This window comes from Vombatus ursinus, unplaced genomic scaffold (genome assembly GCF_900497805.2).
Source record: "Vombatus ursinus unplaced genomic scaffold, bare-nosed wombat genome assembly UNPS02003292.1, whole genome shotgun sequence".
In the NCBI taxonomy this organism is placed as follows: Eukaryota; Metazoa; Chordata; class Mammalia; order Diprotodontia; family Vombatidae; genus Vombatus; species Vombatus ursinus.
The window spans coordinates 3,112,711-3,134,400 of NW_020943070.1; the positions used below are offsets into that span (position 1 = coordinate 3,112,711).

Consider the following 21,690-nt stretch of genomic DNA (forward strand, 5'->3'; position numbering starts at 1 on the left):
TTCTCTCTCTTTCTTTCCCTTCCTCTCTCCTCTCTTTCTCTCTGTCTTACCTCCTTTCCTCCCTCTGTCTTCTTTCTTCTTTCTCTCCTCCTCCCTCTCTCCTCTTTCTTTCTCTCTGTATCTCCCTCTCCTCCTTCTCTCTCTCCCTCCTCTCTCTCCCCCTTCCCCTTCTTCTCTCTCTTTCCCTCCATCTCTCCTCTCTCTCTCTCTTTCTTTCTCTTTGTCTCTCTTTCTCCTCCTTGCTTGCTCTTCCCCTTATCCCTTTCTCTTTCTCTTCTCTCTCTTTTTTTTTTTGCTTTCCCTCCCACCATTCTGTGTGGCATCTGATGGACAGTGCTGCTCTCCCAGGGCTAAGGACATTACCAGCTGCTAGTCTAGACTGCCAGATGAGAGCATGGAAAAGACTTGGTTAATGGTGATTAGTCTACACATGTGAAATAGAGTTAAAGTGGATTGTTTCCCCCATTATTGCGTGTGAGGATGGGCCTTCTCTGTCATTTGAAGAACAGTGTAGGACGGCTAGAGTTAATGAGACCAACCCCATCTCTCTCTCACACCTCCCGTGCTCCGGGTGGTCTGTACTGACCAAATGGAGCCTTGTCCTTTGAGATGATGAAAGGCGACCACACGGGACCGCCTCTGGTTCGCTGTGAGGATGAGGATGGCTTCTTGGGGTGGCCCATCATGGAGCTATTCCCTGTTTTCTTTACCCCGCTGCCCAGAATGGCCGGGGCTGAAGTTTTTCTAGCTAGCATAGTATCCCTTGGGACATCCCAACATCGGCCCTTATCTGGCAGCTTTGGCCAGATGATACAGTGGACGACCAGTAACGCGGGGCCCCGGGCAGCCTGTCTGAGCGTTTCCTCTCCTCTTTCCCCAGGAGCCGGGATTCCTGACCGCCTTTGAGTACAGTGAGAAGCGGAAGATGGTTTTCCACATCACCACTGGAAGCCAGGACTTTGAGTGCGCCTCTCCTTCCTCTCCAGCCGCAGGGCCTGATCCCGGGAGGGCCGGAATGTGTCTCCTTTCTTCTGTCTTGTGGCCACTTCTTTCATAAATGCTTGCCCCAGAAGGGCCTAGGATATGTGCAACAGGCACCAAAGCCAAGTAGAGATCTCAGGCAGTTTGAGCAAAATCCAGGACCCCAAAGACAGCAGGAGTAGTTCTAAAATCAGGCTGGTTTTCATCTCAAAGGACTTTTTAGAGTCACTTTGACTTGTTGCTTCTATTCCCAATTCAAAGACCAAGTTTTTAAGTGGCTTGTTTTAAGGAATTTGGTTTTTGCTTTTAAAATAGGTTAATAGATTGAAAGGAGACACTTTGAAGAGTCTAAGCCATTTTCTCTTTATGCTCTCAACAGGCTTAGCGCCTCTTTTTATTTTAGAGACAGTAGGTGGCGCTGTGGACAGAGCTCTGGGCCTGGAGTCAGGAAGACCTGAGTTCAAATCCAGCCTCAGACACTTACTAGCTGCGTGATCCTGAGCAAGTCACTTCACTTCTGCTTGCCTCAGTGTCCTCATCTGTAAAATGGAGATAATATTAGTACCTCCCTCCCAGGGTTGCTGTGGCACCAAATGAGAATACTTGTAAAGTGCTTTTCAAACGTTAAAGGTAGTACTAGTTACGATGTGGAGATGTTACTTATTATTATTATAGAATTGACTTTGAAGGCAGTTATGTGGAAGATGGGCAGTGCTTATTCAGTTTGAACCCAGAGGGCAGAACGGGAGAATAGGTCGAAGTTGTAAAGAAGTAAACTGAGGTTCGGTGTTGGGAAAAACTTGCTAATGATTAGAACAGCCTGAAAGTGGAGCAGGCAGCCCCGGCAACGGGGGTCTTCAAGGCCGCCCCTGCCATAGCGGGGGCCTTCTTCAGATGTTGGCTGGACTCTTCCATCTGAAATGACCTGACTCTGGCCTGAGTAGAGAGGCCGACCTGCTTAGCCCAGACGTTAGTCTGTCTGAGATATCCCAGCTTATATTTAAGTTGTGCTGCACCGCTGCAGGGGACTTGGTCTCCAGTTTCCAGCTGAACCCCCTTACGTCCTGGTGAGCTCAGCTGTGGGAAAATCATCACCCCCATTTTAGCAGAGGAGAAACCTGAGGCTCGGAGAGATCAGAGACTTGGTCACCGGGTCTCTCAGCTGCTGAGCGGCGGAGCCCATTCTCGGCCTGGTTTCTTCCCTCCGAGTCCAGAGCTCAGACTCAATCTTAGTAACGCACGCCGTTTGCTTCTCACAGATTTTAGGGTATTTATTTTTAAAAATACTCGCACACTCGCTGACTTTTGGAAGCATGCTGTAGATTTCAGGGCAGGGTAGCTGCAAAGTCCCGTTGAGCTCCAAGTGACTTCAGCCCAGCAACCAGTTGGGGCTCCAGAGAAGGGTGCGCCAGAGGCTCCTGTCTGTGGTTTGGAAGGAGTGTCCGCAGGCCCCGGGACAGTTGTTCATCTGCCCATCCGTACACAACACGGCCCACGCTTGGGGCAGCCCAGGCTTCCCTCAGCCTGTGGATGTGCCAGCCTCTGCAGGCTTAGCTCCTACCCCTTCTTGTCACGCTCTCTGCTTCCCTTACTGCCTAACGCTTGCTTGCTTTCTGTTTTCAGTAAGCTGCTGGGTGGCGGAATCGAAAGCATGGCGATTACGGAAGCTTTCGGGGGTGAGTGAAGCCCTCTTGTTTTGATATGATTGAACTGGGAGGGACTTTAGAACAGAGGAGAACAGGGCTGGGAGGGACTTTAGAACAGAGGAGAACAGGGCTGGGAGGGACTTTAGAACAGAGGAGAACAGGGCTGGGAAGAACCACGTCAGAACAGAAAATGCAATCCCTGTGAGAAACCACCGAACGTGGACCATCTGAGCTGGGAAGGCCTTTAGAAGGTGGAATGTCACAGATGGGCTCATAGAACAAAGGACAGGGAAGCTGGAAGGCATTGACTGTCAGACATAGGATGACAAGGGCCACCTCCTCCAGGAAGCCTCCCTGGACCCCACTAGTGCTGAGGTTCCCAGACTGAGCCAAGGCTCCCAGCTGTCCCGTGGGAGAGTTTACATTTCCAACCAAACTACTTAAGAAGCAGAAATGTTTATATGTATGTATGTGTATATATATATATATATAATATGTGTATATATATATATAATATGTATATACACGCACACATAGAGTATCTATATATGTATATATACACACATCTATATGTATAGATAGATGTGTGTGTATATACATACATACATATATGCATATATCCACACATGAATATATGTATATCTGTGTATTCGTATATACATATATCTGTTTGTTGGGTTTGGGAGCACTGTGAAAAAATTCCTGAGACTCTAAGGGCGCTATGAAACATGAAAGCTTAGAAGCCTCTGTCGTAGCTGAAAGGTCGCCCCCCTCATTTTCTGGGTCTCTCTTTTGCTCCCTTCACTTTCTCCTTTGTATTAGAATTTTCTGTGTGTGTGCTGTATTCTCACCAGTAGAAGGTTAACTTCGTGGGGGTAGGGGTTGTGTCTCTTTCTTCCTTCTTTCCTTCCTTCCTACCTTCTCTCTCTCTGTCTTTCTTTCTTTCTTCCTTTTTTTCTTTCTCTCCAGCACTGAGCATGGTGCCTAACATATAGTAGTTACTTAAATGTTTGCTAAGCAACTTGTTGAATTAAGTGCACGTAGAACTTGGAAGATCAATAAAAATCATATTCAATATTTAATAATTAAATATTATTATAGCAATATTTAATAATAAACCAACTTTAAGAATTTGCAAGGCAAGAAACTGATATTAATGCTCCTCTGCTATTTAACTAGTACAAGAGGGTCATCCTTGGTTACGGTTAGAATGCAAACTCATTGCTATGGTAGGCCATTATCAGATATTTAGGAAAAGACAATTTGCCTTAGTAGCTTTCATTTTTTAAAAAATTGAATTTTCCTGGAAAAGAATATATTTTTCTCATATTACTCTGGAAGGTAACAGATTATAGGTCTGATTTTTTCCTTAATATTAGGGAATGTGTATTTCCTAGAGGGCAGCTCGGTGGCGCCATAGTGCACAGGGCACTAGACCTGGAGTCAGAAAGACTCATCTTCCTGAGTTCAAATCTGGCCTCACACACTTACTCACTGTGAGACCTTGGGCAAGTCACCTTACCCTGTTTGTCTCAGTTTCCTCATCTGTAAAAGGAGCTGGAGAAGGAAATAGCCAACTATTTCAGTGTCTTTGCCAAGAAAACCCCAAATGGGGCCACAAAGAGTCAGACACTACTGAAATGACTAAAGAACAACCAGGATATGTACCAGGAGGCTTGCTGTCATTCTCAGAAGCAAGTCCTCCAGCTATGTGAGGGTGACCAAAAGTGGGGATTCATATATGGAGAGATCCTTAAAAGGAGATAAAAGTCTTCAAGGAGTGGTCCTGGTAGAAGGAGAGATCACTCTTGTTCTCCAGCCGCCACTAGCCCCTTATCTGACCGCATGCAACAGGTGGGGCTGTGGCCATATTCAGTGTAGCGTTCATGGGGGGGAGAACGCCACCCCCATTTAAAACGCTAAATAAATGCAATCTCTCATTATTTTTTATTATGAATAAGTATGTGCTTAACTGATAAAAGGATTTGGGAGCACAACCAGTCACTATTGGACAAGAACAATTTGGATGCATTCTTGTACATAATTACCTGAAAAAAAAATCTAGCTTCACTAGTACTCAAGTGGATCTGTGATCTCATCAATTTGGAAATCCGACATCATAGATCTCAACCCATCGTCTCCTGCCAAACCTATGCATCTCTTGTTTCCTCAACTTGTCACAGGAGGGTCCACTCAACATCCTGGGTGCCTCCCTCAGTTTCTCCTAATATCAACAGGGCACCTGTGGAGTGAGCACTCAGACTATCTTCCTGTCTTCTCTCACCTTCTCCGTGTAACCATCTTCTTTTATATTTCCTCAATGACATCTTTTACTACTATTCTTGGAAATTCCTCTTTGGTCATATGTTAGGGCCTGCTCATACCCTCCATATGTTTCTCCCTTTCTCTCCTTGGAGACTGTTATATCACCTGATAGCTACCATATAGCAACACCAATAATAATCTCATTAATAATCAAAGAAATTAAAATAACTTTGCACTCTTCCTTCATACCAATCAAATTAAAAGAAAACTGAAAATGACAAAACAATGCTAGTAGAGCAATGGGCACACTCATACATTGCTAGTGGAATTGCAAATTGGTAGAATCTTTTTGGAGAGCAGTCTGGCAGTACATGAAGTCACTAAAAAAAATTCATGCCCTTCGGCCTAAGAATCTCATGACTGATTATATATCAACCAATAAATATCTGTTCTGGGCTATGTCCTGTGTATTACCATGAAAAAAAGACATTTGTTTAAAAATAGGCTAAGAGGAATTAGGGTCAGAAAGAACATTAGATATCATTTACTTCAACTCCTCATTTTATAGATGAGAAACTGAGGCCCTGAGAGGTTTAAGAATAATACCCAAAATAAGCAGGTAGCCTGCAAGGCTGGTATTTGGATCCAGATTCTCCAGGGACTCAGTTTTCTCATCTGCAAAATTTGAAATTGGATTCAATGATCTCACAAGTCCCTTTGAGCTCTAACATTCTACAGTCCTATGGCCTCGATCAGGGGTGGGAAACCTGTGGCCTCCAGGCCACATGTGGCCCTCTAGGTCCTTAGGTGTGGCCCTCTGACTGAATCCAAACTTCACAGAACAAATCCTCTTCATAAACGGATTTGTTCTGTAAAAGGCCTTTGATGAATGAGGGTTGATAGAGACATCACAACAGTGATGATATTCATGTTATAGTCTTGGCAAAAATTTCTAGGGGTTAAAAAAAATGCCCATTTTTCATTAGTTCTCTTTCTTTCACAGAATTTCGAACAGGAAAAACCCAGCTTTCTCACACCCTCTGTGGTAAGTAGCTGTCTTTCCTGCCACATCCGGGACAGTCTTGATTTCAAGAAAACAAACCTTGCAAAAGCGCTATCCCCTGTCAGGCTGAGTCCTTGTTTTGGATTCAGAAAATATGGTGGTTCTGCATAAATGTTGCATCCCTAGCAAGTTTATCTAGTCGTGGCTGTTCCTCCCATCCCAGCCCTTCCCCTCTCCCCACCTCCCCAAAGACCAGTAGGAAGAGAAGTGTTCCTGCTCTCTTGTCCCCTGACTCATGTCTGGGAGGAAAGATAAGTGTGTTCCTCCTTCCTCCCACCCCCACTACAGCCACGTCTACACCTGTGCTCTGCCATCATCATTGGACAATCTCTCCTCTCTGAGGTTCATGACATGTATCAACCAGTCCCTAACCTTGTCGCTGACATCAGCTGGCCTCCATGTCCCCTTTCTGTCTTCCTCAATGACCTAGGCACCTAGTTTACAACCCCTGCTGTCATTAGCCTTGGTGAACTCACAGTGATGAAATTAGAAATATTTGAAGTCTTGGAGAATTAAATTACTGAAGTAGCCTGCTTCAGTTAGATTTTTGAGGTGGGGAATGAAGTGACAAGAAGTCGCGTTTAAGGATTGTTGATCTGCCAGGGGCATATAGAATGGGCTGAAGAGACGGCACTGGGGCTGGGTGGGAAACCCAGGTGGGAAACCATCACAGTCTGGACAAGAGAGGTGGCAGTAGTGTTGGAGCAAATGGGAAAAGGGATAGACATAAAGCATTTCAGAGGGAAAACTGATAGTACCTTGTGGTTGACTCTGTAGAGAATGAAGACATGGGGAATGTCAGTTATGAATCAAAGGGTTCTGGCCTTAGAGACTGGTGTCCTGGGTCAAGACAGGAGAGTCTGGAGGGGGTGCTAGTTTGGGGCAAAATATGTGGTTTTTATTTTCAGTACATAGAGTTCAGTTTCTAAGTTTATCTTTCCCCTTTGTCTTAGTGATTAGGACATTAGAAATTTGTTGTAAAAAATTAAAACTGTAGTGGTGCCTTTAGATGCATTATGAGAGGCCAAGAGACATAGGGGCAGCTAGGTGGCGCAGTGGAGAGAGTGCTGCCAGGCTTAGAGTTGGAAAGACCTGAGTTAAAGGGTGGCCTCAGAAACTTACTAGCTGTGTGACCACGGTCAAGTCACTTGACCCTGTTTGCCTCAGTTTCCTCCTTTGTAAAATGATCTGGAGAAGGACATGACAAATCACTCCAGTATCCAGAAAACCCCAAATGGGGTCATGGACAGTTGGATATGGCTAATAGACTAGACAACCACAGCAAAGAGACATAGTAGATGGAGAGCTGATCTTGTGTCCAGGAAGACCTGGGTTCAAGTCCTGCTTCTCACACATGCTGACTGGGTGACCCTGGGTAAGTCACTTAACTCCCAGTGCCCCTAGACAGTTCTCTCAAACAGTAAGTTGCCCAGAAGGTGCAGATCTTCTTTAGAAGAGGGAGCGTCCTCACCTGGGAGTCCCCTCTGCTGATTAAATCACAGGTTTAGTCACAATCCTTGATGTCCTCTACCGAAGTCTCCCTCTTGGAGGGTGACGTGACCCTGGCTGCTGGAAGCCCTACCCCCGCCTCCCCCAGGCTCCAGAGACTTCATCGTCCTCTCCACAGACTCTCTATGTCTTGTCTGAGAACCGGCCTAGCCAAGGGCAGAGGCCCGTTCTGTCCCCACCCCCTTGGCCCCTTCCGAAGGCTCCTAGGTAAGAGGGAAGGAGGCAGAAGCGCCTGCTCCAACAGGATGACCCTGAGTGATGGGATCTGTATCAATTGCCCTATTTAGATCCGTTTCAGGGCGCCATTTTAGCTTATAGTATTACTCACAGATAGACAATCAGTCATGTTAAAATATCACTGTTCCAGAGAACCGAAATAGATGAGCCTCTCCTTCCGGGGCCCGCGGGATGCTGCCCGCCGACAGAAGGCCTGCTCTGTAGAAACGAGGAGATGGAGTGAACCTCGGTGAACCTCCGCCGAAAAAAGAAAGCACATGCTTGCCGTTGAACTGTCTGTGTGTGACTTGCTCCAGTGTTCATCTTTGTTCTTGTTTTCTCTTGTTCTCCAGTGACCGCTCAGCTTCCAGGAGCTGGAGGCTACCCAGGAGGAAAGGTGATCTTCATCGATACGGAAAATACTTTGTAGCCTTTTTTCTTTTGTTAACCAGGATGCTGGTGTAATTCAGGAGGGTGGGAATGCCCTGAGAAAGGGGGCATCTTGTTGGGAATGTCTCATACTGGTTATCTTCCCAAGCATTCCAGGCAGCAGATAACAGGGGGTAGGAGGGGACGTCCTCACTGGCCATGCCCGCCAGTCCCTCTGTGCCCCGAAGAGGTGCTCTTTTCAGCTTGGGACATTTGTGTTTCAGTGACAGAAGGCACAGCACAGGAGGAGGTGGGGCAAGTGTGGGCACCCCGTGCTCCTGGCTCTGGGCTTTGGTGATGCAGATGGTCACTGCCTCAGAGGGCTTAGCCCTCTTGGAGGTTTCTCACTCACCTTTTAGAAAATCAGGCGGGGGTAGGTAGGTGGTGCAGCGAATAGAGCACCAGTCCTGGATTCAGAAGGACGTGAGTTCAAATGTGTCCTCAGATTCATAACACTTACTAGCTGTGTGACCCTGTGCAAGTCACTTAACCCCATTGCCTAGCCAAAAAAAAAAAAAAAAAGAAAATCAGGCGCAACAAAGACCCCCGCCGCCCCCACACACACATACACACACCTGCCCCTGCCCTCCTGGATCCTTTCACGGCTGCCTCATCCCTCTGTAGGACTGCATTCCAGATGTAACCTCGGTGATCATGGAAAAGATTTGCAGTATCCAGGTGGGTGGACGCTGCCCTCGAAGCTGAGCCTGTGTTCTTTGACCACATCCATGGGAGAGGACCTGCTCTGGCAAATCTGGGAGTTTCCCTCATCCCCGCCGCCTGTCACATAGACGCCTAGGCCCTAGCCTCATCCCACCTCCTCCTTCCAAAGACCCAAAGGTCCTGGGCCTCTGTAGTGAACCTCAGAGCCACAAGTTACCCTGTTTTGCCATTGAAAAGTCAGGCCTGTCTCGTGTGGCACCTTGTAACTGCCATCCCAACCTCAGGGGCTTTTGCATCTGAGATTCAGAGACAGAAAGGCCCCCAGAGGCCATCTTGTCCAACTCCATTATTTTACAGAGGAGGGGAAATGAAATAATGCAGACAAACCATTCTGCAAACCTTCAGGCTGGGTATTTATTCATGTGAATTAGCAGAATGACAACAGCAGCATAGTTTCAACATTTCTGATTGGAGGACCTGGTTTCTCTCCTGGTAAAATGTAGAACAACCTCTGTCCCAACAGGTGGACTTCCAAGGTTGTTTTCAAGAATAATTCTCCATTGAATGCAGGGAGCTTGACAGGGCCCCAAATGCTTGTCTCTTCTCTGACCTCATCAGGTGGTCATTTCTGTGGATGTCACGTGTGGCTCAGAAGAGCCTGGTGTAGTCCAAAGTGCGTGGCAGGGGCAGGGGGAGGCAGAGGCCTGGTTTGGAAACCTGGCTCTGCTCGGGCCCTCCCGGCACGGCTTTGAACCTTCAGTTTCCTCACCTGTAAAATGGGGGGTTGGCCTAGTTGACTCCCGGGGGGCTGTCCAGCTTGAGGTCTCTGATTTCAAAAGTGGAACAGTGTCGAGAACGTTGGACTCAGAGTCAGGGCACCCTAGTCTGAGTCTTAGCCCTGTTCCTTGCTACCACTTAGTATCTGTGTTACCTTCCCTGGGCCTCAGTTTCCTCATCTGAAAAATTAGAGAGTTGGATTCAATGGCTTCTGAGGTCCTTTGTAGCCATAAATACATCACCTTGTGGCCTGTGCAGATGATGTCAAACTGGTGAATACAGACCCCACAAAAATGCCAGGAGGAAGGACCGTTCCTCAGGGACAGGCAGGAGAACTGGGTTCACCTCCCACCTCTGACCCTTAGCTGTGTGACCTTGGGCACTCTCAGATAGACGGGTGGCCCCCTACTTCCTGCACCGAGGACTCTCTCTGGATGTCACCTCAGACCTTTCTGACCCACTTAGATTTTCTTTCTGCCTCACTTTGCCTTGAATTTCCGGATCCTTAATTCTGACTTGGACCAGTCGTCCAGACCGTCTTCGAGACATCGCTGACCGCTTTAACGTAGACCATGATGCCGTCCTAGACAACGTGCTCTATGCCCGCGCTTATACCAGTAAGATCCTTATCTCCCCGAGGCACGAGCTGTGTGACTATGGGCAGGGCACTTGCCCTCCCTGGGCCTCTGCATCCTCAGCTGTAGGACAGTAATACCTGCACTCTCTCCCTCCCAGCTAGTGAGAAGGCGGCTAAAGAGCAGACCGGTTCTGTTTGTCCACTGGGGACAGAACGAGGATCTGGAGGGGGAGGGGGCACAGAGACAATTTTAAGAAAAACTTCCTAACAGTTAGATCTGTCCCAGAGCAGAATGAATGGCCTGCCTGTGGTGAAGTGGGCTCCCCCTCATTGGGGTCCTAAAACACAGGTGGAATGTCTACTTGTAAGGACCCCACAGGACAGGGGTTCTTGACCCTTCAGGGGTCACGGAGCCTTCCCAGTCAGTCTGGCGGAGCCTGGATGGACAGTGAAACGTGGAGGAAGCTGAGTGCTCACCCTCCATGGCCACAACGGCACAGAGACCTTTGGGACCCCCCGGATTGAAATCCCGCCATCAAAATCTGTCAGAAACCCAGGTTCTCAGACCCCAGACCCCAGGCTCAGCACCCCTGTTCTGGAATGGGGAGGCCAGAGGCTGCTGAGGACCCTCCCAGGCCTGCATTTCTGAGATTTCACAAATGACACTAAGTGACAGTGACATCCCACTTCCAGGCTGCCTGCCTGCCCCTGAGCAATGGGAGCTGTTATTATTCCAGATTTGGCACCACTAATTGACCACGTGAGCGGTGCTCCTCAGCAGCCTCCAGCAAGTCAGCTCCAGGCTTGGTCCTCAGTTTCCTCCTCTGTCAAATGAGGAAGATAAGGACCCTGGCACTCAAAGTGCTGTGTAAATGTTCCAGCAGGGTGGAAATGGGCGTGGTCCTCCTTTTTGTGCTTAGCACTTAGTAGCTGCTTTACAATGTTTGTTACTTGACTTGGTGCTTGTGAGTTATTTCTAGAGAAGCTGGCTCAGCAGTTAGGATTGCTTGTCATTTCCCCCACTTCTTCTGGCCAGTCTGACCAACCTCGGATCCTAAAAGGCACTCAAATGGTTTCAGCCGCTTGAAGTAGTAAATCAAGTTATTGACCTTCTTTTTGAAAAATACAGCATGTGTGGCTAGTGCAGAGGCTGAGGGGGACATTGTTCCACAGAGGGGAGAGTTCTGGCGTGGGTCTGCCAGGCCGGGCGGGGGCAGTGGGCCTCTCTTAGGTTCTGAGACTTTCCACCCATCTCCTTCCCACCAGGCGAGCATCAGATGGAGTTGTTGGACTACGTGGCTGCCAAGTTCCACGAGGAGGCCGGCATCTTCAAGCTTCTGGTATGGGCTGCCCTGCCGCTCTCCCCTGAACTGGCCGCTGCCCCTCAGCCCCGGGATTCATTCCTCCCTTTCTGCTCATTCTTTCTTTCCCGCCCCCAACCCGTGCAGATCATTGATTCCGTCATGGCGCTCTTCCGTGTGGATTTCAGTGGCCGGGGCGAGTTAGCGGAGCGGCAGCAGAAATTGGCCCAGATGTTGTCTCGACTTCAGAAAATATCAGAAGGTGAGCGACCCTTTGGGCCAAATGGATCGGGTCACTCCCCATCTCTGGGCCTGGTTCTTCTTCTGTGCAGTCAGAGGATGGGGCTGGATGATGACCACTAACATTGGCTTATAATAACGTGCTTTTGACTTTATTTTGTTGATTACCTCTAAGCTCTGATTCTGTGTCTTGCCAGAATAACAATAATAATAGCTAACACTCTGGGCCTAGAGTCAGGAAGACCTCAGTTCAGATCAGGCCTCAGACACTCACTAGCTGTGTGACCTTGGGCAAGTCACTTACTCCTGCCTGCCTCAGTTTCTTCATCTGTAAAATGAGCTGGAGAAGGAAAGGGCAAACCCCTCCAGTATCTTTGTCGAGAAAACCCCTGATGGGGTCACAGAGAGTCAGACACAACTGAAAAATGACTCAACAACAAAAGCGTACACAGTGCTTTAAAACTTGCAGATTGCTCTCCACAACCCTGTGGGGTGGTTCCATCTTATAAATGGGGAAACTGCAGTTCAGAAAAATTAAGGTAGGAAGTGTCCTACGTGAGATTTGAATCCTGGTCCCTACTGCCACCGGGTCCTGCCGGATACTTCCCGATGAGGGATAGTTTCTATGTGTTCACCAGGGAGATTTCTCCCGGGTTGGGTAAGAGCCTAAACCCAGGGAGATTACCCCACTGTCTCTAACCTCTCAGCTTTCCTGTCCTTAGAGCTTTGGACCCCCCGCGGGCTCGCCGCAGCCACTTTCTCTGTGGAAGCTCATGGTGCCACAGCCAGATTTCCTGTGTAGGAGTTGAGCACCTTTCTTAAAATAAACACCGAAGATACAATGGCGACACGTTTACGAATAAGCCCATTTAACACGGTCCTGTGTCCTCAGAGAGGCCGGGGAGGGGTGCTGATGTTCCAAGCTCAAGAAACAATAACCCTAAGCCTTGGAAAGTGACCAGTGGCCGGGGGCTTGGCCCCTTCCCTGAGGTTTTTATTTTTTGTTCCTTCTTGCAGAATACAACGTGGCTGTGTTTGTGACCAATCAGATGACAGCTGATCCCGGGGCGACTATGACGTGAGCTCTTTCTTTGGCCCTTCTCCTCCTGGGGGTTTACTTTGGGAAGAGCGAGTGGGTAGAATGAGGAACAATAGGGCTGACCGCCGTCCATCATCCTGGCAGGCCTGTGATTTCATGGGTGGGCTCGCTGCTGGAGGGATGCCCCTCCCTCACTTTCCAGACAGTCTGGCTGGGTCTCTGTCAGCCTGCCGTCCGTTGCTGGGCCTCTCAGCCAGCTCCAGCCGGCTGGTCCTCGGGGGATACACAGACAGACAGGCCCTCGCCAGGTGTGCCCTGGCAGATGCTTCTGGGGCAGCGGTTCTGAACCTGGGGTCCAGGGGCTCTCTAAAAAACTATTTGGTTCATTATATTCCAATACAATTGGTTTCGTTGGTAATCCTCTGTTTTATTGAATGCATTTAACACCATGATTCTAAGGAGGGGTCCCTGCCTGAGGGGTCTGGCCAGGACACAGACAAGGTGAAGAGCCCCTTACCTAGAGCTTGTCCTCCACTAGCAGAGCCTTCTAGAGCCCAGGACCACCTCCAGGCCCTGGAAGGATCATGCACATAGTGGGACTACTACTGGTTCAGCTTGCAGTCAGAAATACTGAGGGCATATGAATGGTCCTCAGTGAATACCAGCTCACATCTCTGTGGCTCTTTAAGGTTTGCAAAGAGCTTCATATCTCATTCGATTCCCCACAAATACTCTGTGAAATGGGGGCTCTTATCATCTCTGTTTTACAGATGTGGAAACAGAGCCTGAGAGATTAGGTGACTTGCTTAGGGTCACATAGTCAACCAACATTTATTAAGCACCAACTATGTGTCAGGCACTGTGCTAAGCATAGCTGGTAAGTGTCTGAGGCAGGAATCAAACCCAGGTCCTCCTGACTCCAAGTCACGTTCTCTAGCCACTACTTAGTGCTGCCTTTGTCAGCGTGCAGGCAGGGATAAACATGGGAAGAATCATCAGTCTGGGTGCCAACGCTAAGAATCGAGCATGATGGGTCCCAAGGATGCGGAGGTGTGGTGTATTGGAAGAACTGAATTCAAGTCTTTCCTCTTGGAAACTGACTATGAGACCTTGGGAAAGTCACTGACCTCTCTTTGCCTCCTCAACTTCTAAGTCATAGGGGGAAGAGGTGGAGGGTAGGGGATGGAGGAGGTGATCTATTTTGGTTGATGGAATTCTCATAAAGGGAGTTTGACAAAAAATTATGCAACCTTCCTGATTTCACATATATCTTTTAATTAGCATTCCATACAACTCTGGGTCATTTAGTGACATTTCAAAGCTAAAAAAATAAACTAGCAAGTACTAGATGAAATGAAGTATTCAAAGGATATTTGATATGGTTTTGTGAATTCCATAAACTGTACAGAAATGGTTTGGTCTTTCAAAGAAAATATTTTTTAAAAATTCTGAATTTAACAAATACCAAAAGAAAAAAGAAAATTTACATAGGCAAAGTAGACCAGAAAAAAGAGGGTTGTATGTGAAGACACAAATCTCTCACGTGCACTTGCTTTTTTAGAAGTATGCTACCTTCAAAGCCATCCTGCTTATCTGTGTTCTTTGGGAACTTCAGTTCTCTTGTGTGCATTTTTTGTTTGTTTGTTTGTTTTTTGGTGTTAAGTCGGGGTTAAGTGACTTGCCCAAAGTCACACCGTTAAGTGTCAAGTGTCTGAGGCTGGATTTGAACTCAGGTCCTCCTGACTCCAAGGCCGGAGTTCTATCCACTGCGCCACCTACCTGTCCCTCTTGTGTGCATTTTCAAAATGCCTCAATGATCCTCTTTTCTTTATTTTCTTCATTTTGTTGGCCCTTTCCCCTTAAATCCCTTCCCAAAATACAAAGAAAAAACAATTCTTCTAATAAGCATAGTCAAATAAAACAAATCCACACAGTGACCTTGTCCAAAAAATATATATATATCCTTCTGTACCTTGGCTGTCCCACCTCTCTCTCTCAGGAGGTGGTAGCATGTTTCCTCATCAGTCCTCTGGCCTTATGCTTGGTCATTGCACTGACCAGAGCTCCCCAGTCTCTCAAGGTTGCTTTTCTTTACAGTGTTGTTTTTCTTGAATACATTGTTCTCATTCTGCTCACTTGGCTCTGCATCAGTTCATACAAGTCTTCCCAGGTTCCTCTGAAACCATCCCCTTCATCTCTCCTTCTGTGGGTCAGTCTTTCTGGCAGCTATCTTCTACACTGGCCATAAAGAACACTGTTCTTTACACCTCGTACTGGTCAGTGGATCTCTGCGTAAAGTTCCCTTCCACAATTAAGGCCCTGTGATATTGATTGTGAATATCTTTTTCTCAAAGGATGAACTTTTCACAGAATTTCAGAGTTGGAAGGGAACCCAGTGTACCTCCAGTCCAGCTGATGCCTGGTGTATGAATCCTATGTCCAACCAGTGGTCACCCAGCTTCTGCTTAGAAGCCTCCCATGAGGGAGATCCATTGCCTCCAGAGGCAGCCCTTTCCGTTATGGGAAAGGGTGCGTTGTTAGGAAGTTCTTCTCGATAATCAAGCTTAAATTTCCTGTTTGAAAACTTCCCCCCCTACTCTTGTTCTGTCCTCTGGGAACAAACGGGACAAATCTCATGCCCCCTTGACAGGACGGCCTTTCCACTACTTGCAGATGGGTCTCGTGTGCCCTGTTCCTTCAGCCAACCCTCCTGTGACACAGACTCCAGGCTCGTGACCGTTCTGATGGCCTTCCTCTGGACGTGGGTGCCCAGAGCTAAACACAGTACTCTAGTGTGGTCCGATGACCACAGCAGGACCACCATCTCCTTCCACCACCCGGTAGCCATGGCCAAGACCCCATGAGTTTCCTTGGCCACCACATCACCTTGCTGATTCCTAATGAATTTAGAGCCCTCTCCAGCCCCCAGATCCTTTCCAGGGAAACATCTGTCCAACCACTATTTCCCTCATGCCCTCCTGTGAGATTCAGAATAAAAAAAAACCTGAAAACCCAAAACACCAAAGAAGTGAAAAGCAGGGAAAGAACTGGGTCATTTTGGGGATGCTGAAGACAGTGTTACCTTAGCAGAGAACTCGACCAGCTGCCCGGAAGGCCAAAGAAGTCCTCAGATCAGGCTTCCTGGTCTTCGGTCTCTGAAGAGTTAAACCGATCTCCTTTATTTCATCGGGCTCCTTCATACACAAGGCACAAGGCGCTTCACACAGAGATTAATTTAAAAACCTTCCATTTCTATTTAGCTTAAGGCTAGCTTTAAAAAGAGAAAATGACTCATTGGTTCAGGAGGAGGAAGTGAGCTGTGTTCAAATAAAGAAACCTAAGTGAAAAGCTCTTTATTAAGGCCTGGGGGAAACTGTGAACAGGCCCAGACTGTCAGGATCCAGTGAGGCAGGGGATGAGAACCACATGAGTCAGGTTAGTTAGGGGCTCCAGATTTCTATATTCACATATGTGTGTATACAGGGAAGTACATGTATGTGCAAACATATACACGTGTATGTCTACATATTCATGGCGAACTTAGAAAGCAAGAAAACCACTTTGAACTAATATGTAAAATAATAATTAATCAAAGGGAAATAGTGAAATGAAAGGGAAGGACTGAAGAGAGCCTAGGAAAGGGGAAGAAATTTTCAAGGGAGTGAGCTAAGAGCAAGGCTAGAGAAGGTAACAAAGGCTAATACTTTTAGTATGTGAACTGTTTATGAAATAAGATCTCTTTCCTCCCACTGATTGGTGGGAAAGCCAAGTTCACTATAATTAGTATATCTGAAATATATTAAATCACAATGATACAAATTCACCTCGTCCTTGATCAAAGCATACGACCTGCCCCAACCACAGGAGAAAACTGCCTAGTTCAGATATTAGCAGGATTTCAAATGTAGCTTGCAAAGATCCCCTCAAGGCAGCAGGCAGCCTCTTTGTTCCTGTGGCTGAGGAGCTCCAAGCTGCAGCTTGTCTCGGCCTGTCAGAGAGATCTCACTGTAATTGGTATGAGGCCCCAAGCACGCTGACAATAATTGAGGCTTATATCCCATGTATTATACTTGATGGCATGTCGTATTAAAAGGAACAAAATTACAGAGTCGAGTTCCTCCTGTGTGATCCAGCCAAGCAGTGGTTTCCAGGCAAGGCTTTCAGAGAAAGGCTTTGAAATGCAGGGACACAAACAACGGAGGCCCAGGGACAAAAGGTCAAAGGACCACCAGTGTGTGAAGCCCCCATGGCCCGGCAGGACGAATGGTGGGCTGGGCAAAGAAGCAGGAGCGATGTTCTCATGGTTTTGTCTGTGTGTTTCTTTTATGAACCCAAGTAGGAACATTATAATGTTTGGAGTTGCGTAAGTAGGTAGTGACTATGCAAGCTTATACAGATGCGATTTCACCAAGTTGAGGAATGGTGTCCCCGTGGTATGACCTAATAGTTCAGCAGGCTGCAAAGCATCAATCAGCCAGATTGTCTAACCTGTGTGTCAAGGATCAAGCAACTGTGAATGTCATGCTGGAAGTTCCACCCATTTTCAAGGGTAAACTTTTGTGTCCCTCTGATGTAAGAGAAGAGCTAGGCTATCACAGCCACTGTGTAGAAATACACACACACACATTTACTTACCAAACTGGAATAGTCTTCAGCCTTCCTTCTTCTTCCTTCCTTGCCATCATCCCCAAAGAGAAGAGAAGGAAAAGAGGGAAGATAGAAGGAGCCATAGGGGCAGGATGCTTTCTACAGCATCTTTCAAGCACTCAGATGAGGAAAAAAATTGAACAATTCCAAGAGACAAATAGAATGCCTTTTAACCTTGTTCTATCCACCCTGAAGCCCCTGGTAACAAGGAACTAGGAAATTTAAATTGTTATAATTTCAAGAAAAATTACATCACGTCAAAACCCAAAATAACAGCCCCCCCCCAAAGAAAATATATTGACTATATCTTAAAGGACAGAAAGTGAAGATTGGACAGAGAGCCAGGTGCAGTGGACAGAGTGCTGGCAAGTCATTTAACCTCTCTAAGTCTCAGTTTCCTCAATTGTAAAATGAAGAAGTTGACCTTGATGACCTCTAGGGTCATTTACAGCTCTAAATCCAGGATGCTATTAGTAATTTCTGAATCAACTACTAGTATACATTCAGACATTTTAAAACAATGATAAAAATCATCCCTAAATTAGAAAGATGAAGATAAGAAGATGATATAGACTGGAATTACAATAGAGCCACCTGGAACTATTTCTATTTATGCTGGAAAACAGAACAAAGAAAAGGCTTCGATGAGACTATCACCATTTCCTCTGGAAGCTTAACCAATGTAATCACTATAACAAAGAAGCCAAAAGAGCCCAGAAATCACCTTAGCTTTCCAATACTTGATCTCTTTGCCAATCAGAAAGGCATCACAGTCAAGGGAAATGTTGCATTAAAATGTAAATTCATTTGTGAAATCTTAAGGAAGAGATGGGACCAGCAGAGCCACATAGAATAGCAAGAAAAGGTGGTGGGAAATATTAGTTTGTGGAAATCTTTGTGTTGGGCCCAGTTAAGCCACATCATTCGAAGAACTCTGAAAGATACGAAGGAAAAGGAAAGCAAAAACCAGATGGAAATGAGGTGGGTCATCCGGCATTTCTCTAGCATGCTATTTACTTCTTCGATGGCTGTGGAGCCGCAATGTTTGGGCTCCTAACATCTCAGATGTGCTAAATGAGGAAGTGTAAAAGGCCCTAAACAAGAGAAAACAGGAAGAGCAGCTTGGTCAGATCTCATACGTAAAAATCTGTGCTGGAGGCAAAATCAATTTTGCAAACACTGAGGGGCAAATTCTTAAGATTTTGAAAGAGAGGAAGATGCCAAACAACTGGAAAATCATGGGTTGTATTATTATTATTGACAAAGGTGATTGGTGGGGCATCAGTTACTACCGGCTGGTATGTCGATTTTCTCGTCTCTATGAAGAGCTTTTTGAAAATGATGAATATATATACTAAGGGCATGAGAAGGAAATGGGCAGATTTTCAGACAGGCTATTCTACAACAGACTGCATCTTTATCCATCCATATTTGATAGAAAGGTGCAGAGACTATAAGATCCCACTGTGCCTCTTGTCTCCTGATTATTTAAAAAAAAAATTGACCAATAGATCAAAATGCTTCTTTAGCCGTTCTTCCTCACCACGGCATCTCCCATCTAGAACCTTTTCCTAGTCCTCCTCCTTCTGGGCCTCTCTGCAGGGCTGCACACTTCCAACCACCCTCTGCCTGTAGATACTCTCTGCTTTTGGGGTTTTCATGATACTGTTTTCTCTGACACTAGTTCTCTTGCCTGGTCCCCCCAGTCTCGTTGGCTGGACCATCATCCATGTCTTGCCCCTTCTCTGTGGGTGGATCCTAAGGCCCTCTCCTGAGCCTTCTTCCCTCTTTTGGTGAGTTCCTCAGGTCCTGGGGTTCAGTGATCCTCTCTGTGCAGATGCCTCCCAGATTTCTACATCTATTCCAATCTCTCACCTGAGTTCTAGTCTGGCGTCACCAATCACCTATTGGGCATTTCCTGCTAGGTATCCTGTAGTCATCTCAAAGTGGATGTTTCTAAACCAGAACCATTATCTTCTCCCCCAGCCCCCACTAAGTCTGTCCCTCCAACTTCCCTCTTTGGTTGAGAGTATCATGAACTTTCCACTTATCTAGGTTCACGATCTCAGAGTCATCCTTGACTCCCCCCTCTACTTCTCGCCCCACCATATCCAGTCAGCTGCCAATTCTGTCTCTGTAACATCTTTCATCTTGGTCTTTTCTCTCCTCGCATGGCCTCTGCTCCAGTTCAAGCCTCACTGCCTCTTACTTGTACTATTGCAATAACCTTGGTGTCTCACCTCTCCAGGCCATCTCCACACATCAGTCCGAGTCATATTTATCAAATACAGGGCTCCCTGGTTCACTTGTCTTCTCCAAAAGCTCCCGTGACTCCCTGCTTTCTCTAGAATGAAATGCAGACTTCTCTGTATTTAGAGTCCTCTGCAATCAGACTCTGGGCTACCTTTCCAGTCCTATGACCCATTACTCCCCTCCAGGCTCTCTACATTCCTGCGAAATTGTCTTTACTTGCTGCTCTTCATACACAAAATTCCATCTCCCTTCCTCTTGCCTTCTTTTTTTGGTGGTTGTTTTTTTTTTTTTTTTTTAAGCTTTTACAAAGGAATTTTGCTGCAAAGACATAGCAGGACAGAAATACCAGCATTCCCTCTCCCTCTCCAACACCTGGGGCCTCCCTCTCCCCTATACCCTCCTCATATACCCTATACCCTGGGGAGAGGTGCTTAATTTCTACATAGTATCAATGCCACCAAGCTTATTTTCTAAGTGACATGGCGGCTAGATAAGTCAGTGTCTCAGCTACTCCTGAGCTGGATTCCAAAGGTCATTCCTCTGGGTCTCAAGGCTGAAAAAACCTGGCCAGTAAGTCAGGAAAGCAAACAACAAGTACTGTATGTGCTGAAACCTGGGGAAAAAGGCTCTACCTGTCTCCCATCTATACTAGGAGAGGAGTTCTGAAATATCCACCGAAGTGTTGGCACCATGAAAGGGTTCCACATTAGAGACTGATAGTATTTAATCGGTGCAAATGGCATCAAAGAAGATACATGACCATGTACTTTGCTGATACCCCCTAAGAGACTTTTCCATCTGACTAAAACCTTCCCTATAAGTCGCCTCCCCCATTGCACTGGGAGTTCCATGAGAGCTGAGTGTCTTCACTTTTCTGTTTGTATCCCCAATCCTCATTAGCTCAGAACTTTGCACCTACTGAGTCATTAAGAGGTCATTAGCCATGGGAAGGGGCTGATGGGAAGTTCAGTGATTTCCTGTGCTTATGGCTAGACAGTGCCCTTCCTTCCACAGCCTGAGGTGCTCACACAAATTCCTAGACAACTGGGCAGGAATTTTTTTTAATTAAATTAAATTTTTTTGTTACATTTTAAGTTCCATACTGTCTCTCTCCCTCCCTCCCCACCCTGCACTAGAAAAGGTCACCATTTGGTGCAGATTTATAAAATATATGTAAAATCATACGCTGCCTGCTCCTATTTATCAGTTCTTTCTCTGGAGGTGGATAGCATCTTCCTTCATAGGTCCTTTATAGTTGAAGAATTCAATCTTTTAAAAGCTTTTCTTTAACTCTAATTATGTGCCAAACACTGCACTGAGCACTGGGGATACAAAAACAAACAAGGCAGACCCTGCCCTCAAGAAGCTTACTTTCTAAAAAGGGAAGACTGCATATATAGGGGTGAGCAGGAATTGCAAAGGGGCATGGGTCTGGTAGAGGATCCCAGGGGCCCGTGATCAGAGCTTGGAGAAAGCCAGGAAGAATCAGTGTCAACCAGAGACCATTGTCTAGGCCAACCCAGGCCTGAACTGGACCGTTTGAGGACACCATGCCCCAACCATGGATGGACACTCACTGCCCCTTGAGGCCAACCGTTCTATTTTTGGCCAGCTCTAGTCCTGAGGACGCTTCTCCTTATATAGAGCTAAAATCGGCCTCTCTGCTACTCCATCTGCTGCTCCTGGGTCTGCCCCATGGGACCAAGCAAATGAAGTATAATCTCTCTTCCACATAACAACCCTTCAACTGATTAACAAAACTTTTTCCCACAAAGTTTTCTGTTCTAGAAGTGAAACATCCCCAGCTCCTTCACTATCGCCATGGCTTTAGGTTCTTTCCCCGTCCTGGCCAGCCCTGGATATCATGTTTTCTGTGTGCTACTCCAGGAGCACATGGCCTGGTAGGACATTGGCCAGTGCAGAGGCCCCCCAGTCTGCCTGGGGTGGGCACTGTGCTGCCGTGGGTGCTTGGGGCCTGGTAGGACATTGGCCACTACAGAGGCCCCCCAGTCTGTCTGGGGTGGGCGCTGTGCTATTGTGGGTGCTTGGGGCCTGGTAGGACATTGGCCAGTGCAGAGGCCCTT

The 21,690-nt window shown here is 46.9% G+C and overlaps 1 protein-coding gene across 2 annotated transcripts in view; it reads left to right on the forward strand.

The window, feature by feature from the left end:
• Positions 1-21,690, forward strand: part of DMC1 (DNA meiotic recombinase 1) — a 43,072-nt gene that overhangs the window by 13,328 nt on the left and 8,054 nt on the right. For both annotated transcript variants that reach the window (XM_027872458.1, XM_027872465.1), the window contains exons 5-12: positions 881-963; positions 2,605-2,657; positions 5,896-5,937; positions 8,034-8,106; positions 10,075-10,166; positions 11,393-11,466; positions 11,575-11,689; positions 12,685-12,745. In XM_027872458.1, coding sequence (XP_027728259.1) covers positions 881-963; positions 2,605-2,657; positions 5,896-5,937; positions 8,034-8,106; positions 10,075-10,166; positions 11,393-11,466; positions 11,575-11,689; positions 12,685-12,745 — 593 coding nt within the window. The remainder of the gene's footprint in view (positions 1-880; positions 964-2,604; positions 2,658-5,895; positions 5,938-8,033; positions 8,107-10,074; positions 10,167-11,392; positions 11,467-11,574; positions 11,690-12,684; positions 12,746-21,690) is intronic.